This window comes from Dipteris shenzhenensis, chromosome 9 (genome assembly GCF_047967505.1).
Source record: "Dipteris shenzhenensis isolate YYH24624 ecotype China chromosome 9, Dip_SZ_1.0, whole genome shotgun sequence".
Taxonomy (NCBI): Eukaryota; Viridiplantae; Streptophyta; class Polypodiopsida; order Gleicheniales; family Dipteridaceae; genus Dipteris; species Dipteris shenzhenensis.
In genome coordinates, this window is record NC_141604.1 from 51,266,327 (window position 1) to 51,278,022 (window position 11,696).

An 11,696-nucleotide genomic window follows, 5' to 3' on the forward strand; every position below is an offset into this window, starting at 1 on the left:
ATATCTTGGATTTTTAATATCCAAGGAAGGTCTAAAAATGGATTTAACAATGGTCAAGGCTATAGCGATGTGGCCCATACCTTAGACAATGAAGCTTCAATGGCATGGTAAATGTGTACTAGAAGTTTGTGCAGACTCCTTAAGTCGCAACACATTACCCTAAACCAATTCGAATGCACATAAGCCACTTCCTCTTTTGTCTATGCTTGTAAACTCACCATAGTTGCAACACATTACCCTAAACCATTAGAATGCTCAGAAGCTACTTCGTATTATTATGTGTGCATCCAACCCTCATAAACTCACCAATCAAAGCCTTGAAACTCAAATTATTTCACCTCCTAGTCCCTCCACTTGTTTGCTTTGGAAGATGATAGATTGCCTTTGATTTGTGGCCCTTCCACAGATCATGTCTTTTCTAGATGAGCCCCTGAGCCTAAGATCTCATTCTGAAACATCATTTCTTTTTCGTTGGTTTCATGCATTTTTTTATATACTGTCACCCTTGCTAATATCGACAATCGTTTCAATGACAACAGCTCCTTCTAATCAACAGAACGTGTCATTATTGCGAGGAGGTAACGGTGAGAGGAGAGGGAAGGGGGGACCACGGACACCATTGTGGGGAGAGAGTGAGGGACATGCTACCGCAGCCATAGAGGAGGGAGGAAGAGGAGAGCGCAGGCCAAGGTAAGGGGAGAGGGGAGGGAAGGAAGAGAACGATGATAGATGGAAGAAAGAAAGAAATTTTATTAGAGTCTTCGGAAGACCGATGGGTCTATGAGATTGAAAGAAAACCTGATACCAATCACAATAAGGGTGGAGCTACTGAAACAAGCATTATCACCCATGCTGAATCCTAAGTCTGATCATACATAATCAAATACATCTGGATGTAACAATGAAAAGAAAAGGACTGGAGCGAAGCGGAATCCTCCGTATGTCATGTCACCCTGACCAGTGCATAGCTGGTGATGGGACGTTGGCGCCCGTCAAGGGGTGCTGTGTGTCTCGGTCTCCTGGACGAGGCTCGACGCAAGACCAGAGCCATCGTGACTCCCGTGGGATGTATCCCGGGTCTAAACAATGACGGGAGGTCCTAGAGTGATCTGTGTGTCCCCTCGATGTCTCGTGTGTCGTGCTACGATCGTCGAGTCGGGGTATTTGTCGTGTCTGCGGCTAGAGACTGGACAATCAATGTCACTCGATGGGAAGAACTCTGTGATCCTGCTCTGAGAGGTGCCTGATGATGTGGCTAAGCCCCTTTGCTTGAGTAAGTGCTCTTTGTGTCGAGCATGGAGGCTAGGGAAGGGATGGAGGGGAGGGAAGGGAAGGGAGGGTCACCATGGCCATAGGGGGAGAAGGAAGGAAGGGAAGGATAGGAGACGATGGGAGGGACGGAAGGGAAGGGAACCAGAGATGGGCGTGAAGGTTAGGGAAGGGAGGGAAAGGAGAGAAGGAACATTAATAAATCCATGGGTAAGTCTAACTCGAGTTAATTGATCTAGTATTTTACATTGACCCAAATATGATTTTGAGTTAAATGGATCTTCATTGATGCATCATCAGACTCTATAATAAAAAATGATATCCTATCCATATATTTGGCCATCAAATGTGTACTCTCCTCTCGCCTCTCTTCTCATGAAGACAGTGGTGGGGAATGGGAGAGGAAAGCAAACTTTTGAAATGATTAGGCTATTGTACAATCTGTAAATGGTAGAGTACGCCATGTTGGTGTTCTTCAATCTACGTCCTCATGAAGACTTCCTTCAATTCGTCCCGTGTGGTGAACTTAAACTCAATGCCGAGAAGGATTGGATTAGCTTGAAACTGCCTAGTGGATAAAACCTAGGGTGGGGGAGATCGAACGGTGGAGAGGCGAGAGAGATCGGACGGACAGGAAGGGAGGGTTTGGGAGAGTGTTCACACGGGAACCGGTTCGAGTCATCTTCCAAAAAGCAGACTTTGAAGCTCACTGTTCCATAATTTCTTTCGAGGGGCGTTGTGGCAACCACAGCACCATCACACTACAACCCTAGTCTCGGCTCCTCTCGGTCTCCTGCCAAGGTGCTCCTTCCTTCCTCCCCCCCCTTCCTCTCCCTCTCCCTTCCGCTTCCCCTTTGAATTTTGTCGCTCGTATCCCACTTTCTGTAAATTTTTTCGACCTTCCCCGTTTGTTCGTTCCAGCTCTTCCCTCAGCCCAGACCCCTTGCGCTGCTTCTTCGTCTAGGTCTTCCTTCCTAGCCCCTAGCACTGGCCTGTGCATTTGCGGAACAGGCGCGTCCTTTCTTGATTTGTCGCGGTGTAGAAATTCGGCCTCAATCAATTAGTTTTATTTAGTGGGAGCTTCACGGCTACTCAAAGGTCTATTAGCCGCTTGTTTCTATTGGAGGAAGCTTCTAAGAGTTTTTTCAAAAGAAGTCAAGGGCATCTCTGCGACATAGTTGTTGGAGATGGCATGATTAAAGTGGAACGATTTAATACGGATTTCTAATTCATTCGTAGATGTCCAGTCGTTGCACCTTTTCAAGAACTCGCATTCCTTGTGGCGCACGCAAAAGGATCTCGATTGTCACATTGGGACCAGGGTTTTCCGAATGAATACTTTGTATTGGAAATAATCTCGCAGGGTTGAACATCAAACTTGTTTCATGACTTGCACATCGTATATGTAGGGATGCCAGATGGGACTGTGGATTAGATGTGCTGATTTCTTATTTTGCTTCGCTTGCAAGCTCAATGACAGCTGGTAACGTTGTTCGAGTGCAGATGAACAGAGAGAAATTGATGAAGATGGCTAGTGCTGTGCGCACCGGTGGGAAAGGCACCGTCAGAAGGTTGCGCTCTATGTCCTATAATTAACTATACTTGCAGGTGACTGAACGCAGTCATGCTTGATGCCTTGAACATAGAGCATTGCTTGAAAATGGCTTTCATAGGTTAAATGTGATTCTCCTTTGTTAAGAGACTGGAGGAAAAGGGCACGTCCAACCCGATCTCAGTTCTGAAGTTTTGGCGAGCCGTTATTGACAGTTTCATGTCCGTGCTTGATCTCAAATGGGAAGAGGGCCTTGGGCTTACTTGAGAGGAAAGACCAAGTTTTGATGATTAAAAGTTGCATTGAATTTCAGACGAGCATCTGGGGTTGGTAGTGTTATATGCAAGTCTAGGTTCTATTTTCCAAAGTATAGCTCGTCAACCAGCTTTCGTTGGTTAGATATTCTTAATCTGATGCCTGTATATGTTCTTTCTACATCTGCAATTTTTACTCCAAACTGCATGAATTCTATGGAGTTTTCATGCTAGCCACTGAAGAAAGTTTTTTTCCCAATTGAAGTCTCTCTGTTGGTTTCTAATATTGCATTATTATGAAGTCATTTATGTATTGTCTTCTTGTGTGTTTAGGAAAAAGAAGGCAGTACATAAAACTGCAACAACTGATGATAAGAGACTACAGAACACATTGAAGAGACTGGGGGTCAACACTATTCCTGGAATTGAGGAAGTGAACATTTTCAAAGACGACACTGTCATTCATTTCATAAATCCCAAGGGTATGCCATTTTTGAAGATCTGGGTATCGAATATTGTGGTATGTCGGTAGACGCAAGAATGTCTTAGTGATTATTCATTTATGCACACGGCTTGGGAGATTTAGATATTTTATTGCCGTCAGAAGCCTATGTCATATCCACTTTGAACAGGTTGAATGGTTTTCAGTTATTAATTTGTCTACAAAAAGTTTTTACTCACAACTCATTGCACTTCATCAGATTCTTTATAGCAGCAAGGATTATTATTGAAACTTTTTAGTATTATATATCAATATGACTTTTTTCTGTTGGCTTTAAGATATATCGGAGTGGCTGCTCTCTTTTTCTTGTGGCCAACTTATTGTCTGATTGTTTGTGATAGTGCAAGCATCGATTGCTGCCAACACTTGGGTTGTGAGTGGGTCACCTCAAACGAGAAGTATGACCCATTTCTGCAAGAATTAAATTGAGATTTGTTGAGTACTCTTTTTTTGTTTTTTTTGGTTTGGGGGGGGTATTCTTGCTAAGGCTTGTAACAGAGACTTGGTGTTTTTCTCCCCAGGGCTCCAAGATTTGCTACCTGGCATCATCAACCAGCTTGGTAACTTCATTTCCCTTTTGCTGTTTTCTGTCCTAAAGAGCTCTATCATGCTTTTGGATATACAAGAATCATTTGCATCCGTGCTGCCTCATCATATAATTTTGCATGAGAAGACTAAGCTTTGTTTGCCCAATCTGTCTATAGGACCTGATAATCTCGCCAACCTGAAGAAGCTTGCTGAGCAGTATCGTAGACATGAGACAGCTGCTGAAGATGAAGACGAAGTGCCTGAACTTGTGGAGGGAGAAACTTTTGAAGAGGCTGCCAAGGATGGAGATGCTTAATCTATAAAAGCCGCAGAATTTGTGACACCTTTTTTTTGGGGGGGGTTTTGCAGTTTGCCAAACATGGGCAGAAACAACATTAAAATGAGTTTTAGAAACTTACTCTGCAATTTTAAAGAAGTTACATTGTATTGTATAGACCTAGACTGTCGGAGTTCAATTGGCCATAATTGTGATTCTTTCTTCCATTGTTGCAGTTATGGCCGAGTGGTGGTAAGTGAATGTGAGCACTTCCACGGTTTGCTGTTGTTTCTTTGTCTCTGGTGATACTGATGCCATGTCTGATATGCTATTTTTTATCTTTAAGGCTAGCTTAGTCTCGTATCGGGACCTACACATTCATGACTCACCGTTTGACAAATTGTTAAGCGCTTCGTTTTCAACTGAAATTGGCTGTCTAAGTAGGGGCTTATGTTTGTGAAAATTGCGTGCTTCTGAGGGTGAGAATCAGGTTCTTCCTTTCCTAATTGGAGTTGTGGAGAATTCTTGGTTGACTGCCTTGCTCCAGCGTTATCTTGTGTGAGCTTGCAGATGAGACAATGTACCAAGTCTGAGAAAGACCAGAGTAAAAATTTGGGAAGGCTAAGTTGGGCACGGAGTGGCCAGTTTGGCCCTTTGTGGGCACTTGCATTCCTCTATTGACCCTAATGCAAGTGTTAATTTCTAGGCCGCTTAGATCTCTGTAGGTCAGTAGTCATGTTATTAGTAGGGTATTGTTGCTTGTGATATTCCCTTGATTGTATTGCCCCAGCATTGAAAATGGCTTCAGAATGGGCTTCTATTTGTCCTAGAGTATAGTTATTTTGCTCCAAATAAACGGAGTGCCTTTTCATGCAGAATATGTGAAATCCATGGTCAATAACATTAAAAATGCTGCATTTTGGCCCCTTGCCTACAGTCAGATGCATTTGATTAAACATGATACTTGAAATCAACATGTCTTTGTGTGTCTTGTCTCTGCATACAACAAATTTTTATCTGGCATTGTCTCATCTAATGACTTGGGCCTGGTATCTTTGCTAGCAAGGGCCGTTGTACTGCTGCCAATGGTGGTGCCTTATCTTATACGAGTCATGGTATTTGAGCGATGCCAACAACTGAGCTTCAAATATGCTACACCTAGTGTACATGATCCAGCATGTTTGAAGTTGAACAATTAGAGTTAAACTTCAATGATAACAATGTGGGACGTATACTATCACCAGGTCTAGTTTTCATCAATGCTCTTTAAAGACGTCTGAAGCACCTTGCTTGTGCTTTTGCACTGTTTATTTAGGGAATCCTCTCCACACTCTTTCAAAAGATGGAGAAACTTTTTCGCCATCTGAAGCTTGCCTTAAGTATCCATATATGAGATGGGATTGAATTTGCCATCCGAGGTATCTACACATGGAGGAGCTCAATATTGGATGAGCATGCCTTACCTAGGTAGCATGTCATAATTGGAAGACTGCCAGTTGCTGAAGGGCTGCAATTTTGGTGTAAGCAATGCAATGGCATCCAAGACACTATCTATAGTTGGAGGAACCAAGAGAATTTGTCTCTACAATTGGTCATTTGTCAATTTGAGGAAAATCCAACTACATTGGTACTAGGCAAGTCAGCTACTTATAGTGTCATCCTCACACTTGGTACCAGGTAAGTCATGAGCAAAAGGTTTGTTGAAGGGGCCAACATATCTACATGCAATGTCAAGAGGCTAACAACTTCAAGACTCCGGCATGGGAAATGGAATTTTGGTGGGGCGGTAGTTGAATGCAATATGCAGGTATTGAGTATTGAGTGAAGGAGCGGATTTTGGTAGCCTTCGTTGATGCTGAAAGGCTATGAGGGCTGCATATGTCAAGAAGCAAGAGTTGTGGAGCTAAAAACAATAATTAGAGTCAATGGAGTGTCTTTAACGACTCTCTGTGCTTCTCTTGTAGCTTACTGCTAGCACAGTTCTATGAGCAATTATGCCCCCTGTTATTCGTATCTGAAAATTTGTACTTAAAAGGTAGGTCTCTGTAATAGCATGCATCAATTCTACAACTGAAAAGAGATGTCATTGTGAATTCTTCTATGGAAGTTGGTTTTCCTGTTCTCCATGCCACAAAGATCAATGAGAGATGTTTCCTCTTCAAAATGTCTATCGTAGGTGTTGGTTTTTGGGTAGGGTGCATACAGGTAGACATGGGGTGTAAAGCATGCTTGGGTTAGTTGTGGTTGTAGATAGTACGAAGTAGACGAGCCTATGGAATTTTGTCATGTAAAGCAGCAGTTCTAATTACGATTCCTCAATAAAGGTAAAATCACGTATGTGCAAACAAGTAGGGATGGGATGTAAAGCATGCTTGGGTTAGTTGTGGTTGTAGATACTATGAAGGAGGCGAGCCTATGGAATTTTGTCATGTAGCAATTCAAGTTATAATTCCTCAATAAAGGCAAAATCATTTATCTATCAACTAGATCTCATGACACGCTCGAGTGCATGTATAAGAGGTACGGTCTACACTTTAACACTTGGTTAGCTTGGTGGGATGTTACAAGTCAAACAATGGGGTGGAATGTTTTTCCATCAGCAAGAAAATTCAAGATTTGTTCTTACATTGAATCTTTAAAAAACCAAACACTCTAGCTTGAGTATTACATTATGTGATGCTTGTGCCAAAAAATTTGCAATTATGTTTGGGAAACACTCCGGAACTTTGAGACAAACCACTTTTGATGATGGGTCTACAAAAGGAAATAGAAATAAGTTTGCTACACAGAGTCTTAGAAGGAGCTGATATAACATCCAAAGATGAATGAACCAATTAAAAGGGATATAATCGTCTTCCTTCAATATCATATGTTATTTTGTATTGGCTTGTTCTTGTTGGTGACTTCTTTTGCCTCTTGAGAATATTCTCGTAATTGTGGGTAAATTTATCAGCTGACTCAATTCGATTTGTTACTTCTCTCATTGGTTCATTCATCTTTGGATGCTATATCAGCTTCTACTAAGATTCTGTGTGTTGCAAACTTATTTCTATATTCTTTAGTGGACCCATCATCAGAAGTTTTGTCGCAAGTTTCTGAGTGTTTCCCAAACGTATAGGCATTGTAAGGAGAGCTTTGAAGTACACTCATTGGAAGCTTCATAGCACAAGCATCACATAATATTATACTCATGCTAGAGTGTTTGGTTTTCTAAAGATCCGATGTAAGAACAAATCTTGAATTCTCCTGTTGATGGAAAAACATTCCACCCCATTGATTGACTCATAACATTCCACCCCATTGAGTGACAAATAGAATTGACGCAGTTGATGAATTTACCCACAATTACGAGAATTTTCTCAAGAGGCAAAAGAAGTCATCAGCAAGAACAAGCCAATACGAAGAGACAACATTATGTCCCTTTGAGGATTGGAAAAGGAGGCTAAATAGTGTTGAAAAATGGCTAGTTTTCAAAAGGCCTTGTGATTCTATGGAACAGTCAAAGTTATGCAAAAAATTAATGATCTTTCAGCTTGATTTTATAGGTCCATTGAGCTAGTTGTTTGTAGAGAAGAGGTTGTGAGATAGTCTCCATTGATGAACAGAACAATGACAAAAGCAGTCACGACAAAAAGAAAAAGGATTTGACAAGAAAAGTGGTGCATGAGCATGATAGTCATTGGCTAGAACATAAAAAGTCACAACAAGAAGAGTGATCGGCAAAAGAAGGTAGCTTGATTTTGCAAGTACATTGGGCCAAGTTGTCTACAGAGAAACAAGCATCCATGATGCGAATTGGTCCATCATAAGAATGGAAGCCCACATGCTTTGGGTACTCGATAGATATTCGTAGAAGATCTGGGGCTATGCTCATTAAATTGGGAAGGAGTGCAAGCCATCATGTGCCCACCCCATGCTTCAAGGGCAAGAGGCGACATACTAATGGCATTACAGAGCATCCTATATGGTTTTGCAATAGTATAGTAACACATACATGGAATGTAGAGAATTCCATTCAAGTTGTTCTGAGAAACACTCCAAGGATAGGGAATGTTGCATGTGGGATATCATTGACTTTGGATGAGAGAAAGAACTTGATGAGGGTATGGTTTGTATGTGAGACTAATGAGGGTTAATGCAATCATGGCACATCCTTCTCATATGCAACAAAATCAATGCACCAAGACATGTCTGGCCAATAAGGTGCATGTTTTTCAGTGTCTCAACTTCATAGAGAGGGAAGCAAAAAAGAATCCTTACATGCCTTGCAAGCATATGTTCACTATTGTGGTAGGATTGAATGATCTAGTGCATGAATTTGTGCACCAATCATCTCTTACAAAGGTTAAGACATTTCAAGCTTTATGTGGTAAAAGAAACCTTGTATGGGATAGATGATGCAAAAGGTATTTTGTTATGTTTTTCTCTACATGATTATTATATAGTTTGTTATCCTTCCATGTGTTTGTATTGGCCGTATGGGAAGTTATACTTTTACAAGCATGAGATGCATAAAATGTGAAATTACAATGTGTTCAGCCTTGACCTTGCAATTCTCAAGTTTGAAATAATAGAGTTGTTATACATAGACTCCAATCCTCTTCCACTTCCAACATCATAGAAATAATTATCTAGTGAAAAGCTTTTTCGATTGCCACCTGCAGTGGGTACCAAACATAACACAAGTTCTACATTCCAATGAAGAACTCGCTCCCCTGCAAATGTCTTAATGCTTCTCAACATAAATCATTGACATGTTTTACAATTCTTAATAATTTGTAACAAAAACCTCACCAATAGATTATATCGGAATGATTTACTTGACATTGTATCAAGTCTTCTGCATTAGATGTTGTTATTGTCCACCCTTCATCAAACAATTATCCTACAATCCTAATCTATGTCTTGTAAGTGAATGTTATTGGTTGGCAAAAAAATCTACAAAGCATGAGAATGGTAAGAACCAACTCAATTGAGCATTTCTTCCACCAGTGCTTGGTTTCATGGCTAATCACACCGTTCATCAAACAACTCACGTAACTAATCCTTATCTATGCCCTTGCAAGTGAATGTTATTCTTGTTCTTCTTAATTGCTTATAGCTGGCAAAAAAAATCTACAAAGCATGGGAATGATAAGAGCCAACTCAATTGAGCAGTTCTCCCATTTGTGCTAGGTTTCATGGCTGATCGCACATGATTAAACATTCGAGTCCTATAAGCTTTGCTCATCTTTGTACTAGGAAGTAGCCATTTAAGACTATCAAAGGTAGGCATGGGAATTCGTTGTAGTGTTCCATGCTCTCCCTCATTACTAGCTAGATACATTGAAAAGGAGATCAAAATATAAAAGGATGGTACCTGTCCATTAAGCTTTTCAATCTCTATACAAATCTGCATTCAAAATAAATAATAAAAGACAAGCCACATGAATAAAAAGATGCAAATATTATAAACTAAAGCTACTTTGCAACCTATAATTAAACATTATTTCAAATTATTAAAACTATTAAAATAAAATAAATTTATAACTCCAAAAGAAAAGGTACAATCAAACTAACCTATTGAAATCTATCTTCCAAAGTTAAAGAATACTATGCTTAAACAAAATTAAAAGCTACTTTATCACTTATATTTCAACCTCATTTCAAGCTACTTAAACTATTGGAATAAATTGCATTTGTACATTCCAATAAGAAAATGGAGGATTGTAAGGAGGAAAGTATGGGAGGTCTAGCTCACCAAACTTGGGGAAAAGCACTATCTAGATTCTATGGACTCTGAAAGCATATTGTTGTCTACATTCAATGCAATCAGTGCAATGCATTAGATTACATAATTGTATCATGATTTTTGTGAATCCTCCATACATATCTCAATTTAATAACTAGTGTAAGTCATATTACAAAAAATATACATTATTTTAGCTCACAATAAGATAAAAAATAACCATTGTTTGTGCTCCCCATGTCCATATCGAGCTAATAAAACTCAAAATCTTATTTTAAAGAATATATAAAAAGAATACAAAATCTATAGATTAGCGAACAGTAAGATCTAAAGCTCATTTTAGTTTGGTTTCCATACAATACGATATTCTATAGAATACACGAAGATTTAAAGACGAAATCAAAGCATAAACAAATAAAAGATCGTATCTCCTTCTAATACTAATTGAGTTTTCTCTTTTAAGGACAAAAACAATAAACCACCATTGAATCACATGTATCAAGGTAGGAGACATCACAATCTTTGAGAAAGAGTGACGATCTAGAATGGATGAATGTAGTAGCTTCCAAGAGAAGAGAACTGGACGCACAGAGAATGGATATAAGCTTTTGTTCAAAAAAATTGTGAGAGTAGAGAGAAACGTGAAGAATGAGAAAGGAAAAGCATAATTGAGAAAGGCTTTGAGCTAATTTCAAATGGCATTGCAAAGGGAGGCGGGAGCTCACACCTAGTAGAGGTCGAAGACCAAAATCTATGAACATGGAGGGAAACTCAATGAGACCTATTTGAGCATGAGGAAAATGAGGGGGATTGACAACGTTGGGTCATGCCTATCAGAGGAATTTTTCATTGTGAAGAGCCAATGACATTTTTGTAGGTTTTTTGTAAATAAAGCTTATTTCTCCTAGAATTGAGAAGCCTCTATTTTACAAAGGTGTCCACATGGAAAAATTGTCTTAAAGGGCTCTATATTACCTTATCCATCCCTCTATTAATTTAATAGTTCTCTATAGGCCCCCCTTTTTAGTCCAAAATTTTTATAGCCATTCTTGTGTTGCACTTGTTCTTCTTGATCTTCGTGTTTTTGTATGCTTTAGCGACCAATGTACTACTATTTTGTTTGCTTAGAGTGATATTTTTTTAGTTAGTAATATTGTTTGCTTTCCATTTGTATTCTTGTAGCTTTGTAAAATCCTTGTAAAATAAACCATGACCTTGATAGATTGTTTATTGTTGATGTTATTGCCATGCCTACTTCTATGTTGCTATTAACTTGCTACCAAGTATAGATTTCATTGTCGACAACTATTGAATCCATATCAATTGGTAGTGATGGTGATGATGAGGGGAAGTAGCTCCAACACATTGAATTTCACTATGGCTCTCCAAGCTTTGGTGGACTTGTAAGGCATTACCAATCTTGATCTGGGTAGATGCTCAGTCAAGGGTACATCAAGCCAAAGTCCATATGATGGTAGAACCACTATAATGGTACATCAAGTTGAAGTCCAGATAATGGTAGAACCACTATGTTTTCTATGAGCATGCTAATGATAAGAGGTTTTGGGATGTTTTACACTTGGTAG

General features: G+C 39.7%; 1 protein-coding gene across 1 annotated transcript; it reads left to right on the forward strand.

Annotated features, from left to right (window-relative positions):
- Positions 1–1,933: 1,933 nt before the first annotated feature.
- On the forward strand, positions 1,934–4,669 carry LOC147898803 (basic transcription factor 3-like). Its single transcript, XM_087379601.1, has 6 exons — positions 1,934–2,070; positions 2,773–2,840; positions 3,409–3,557; positions 3,919–3,975; positions 4,099–4,137; positions 4,282–4,669. Exons 2-6 carry the CDS (start codon positions 2,773–2,775, stop codon positions 4,419–4,421), a joined length of 453 nt encoding a protein of 150 aa, XP_087235727.1. The 5' UTR covers positions 1,934–2,070; the 3' UTR covers positions 4,422–4,669.
- Positions 4,670–11,696: the final 7,027 nt, after the last annotated feature.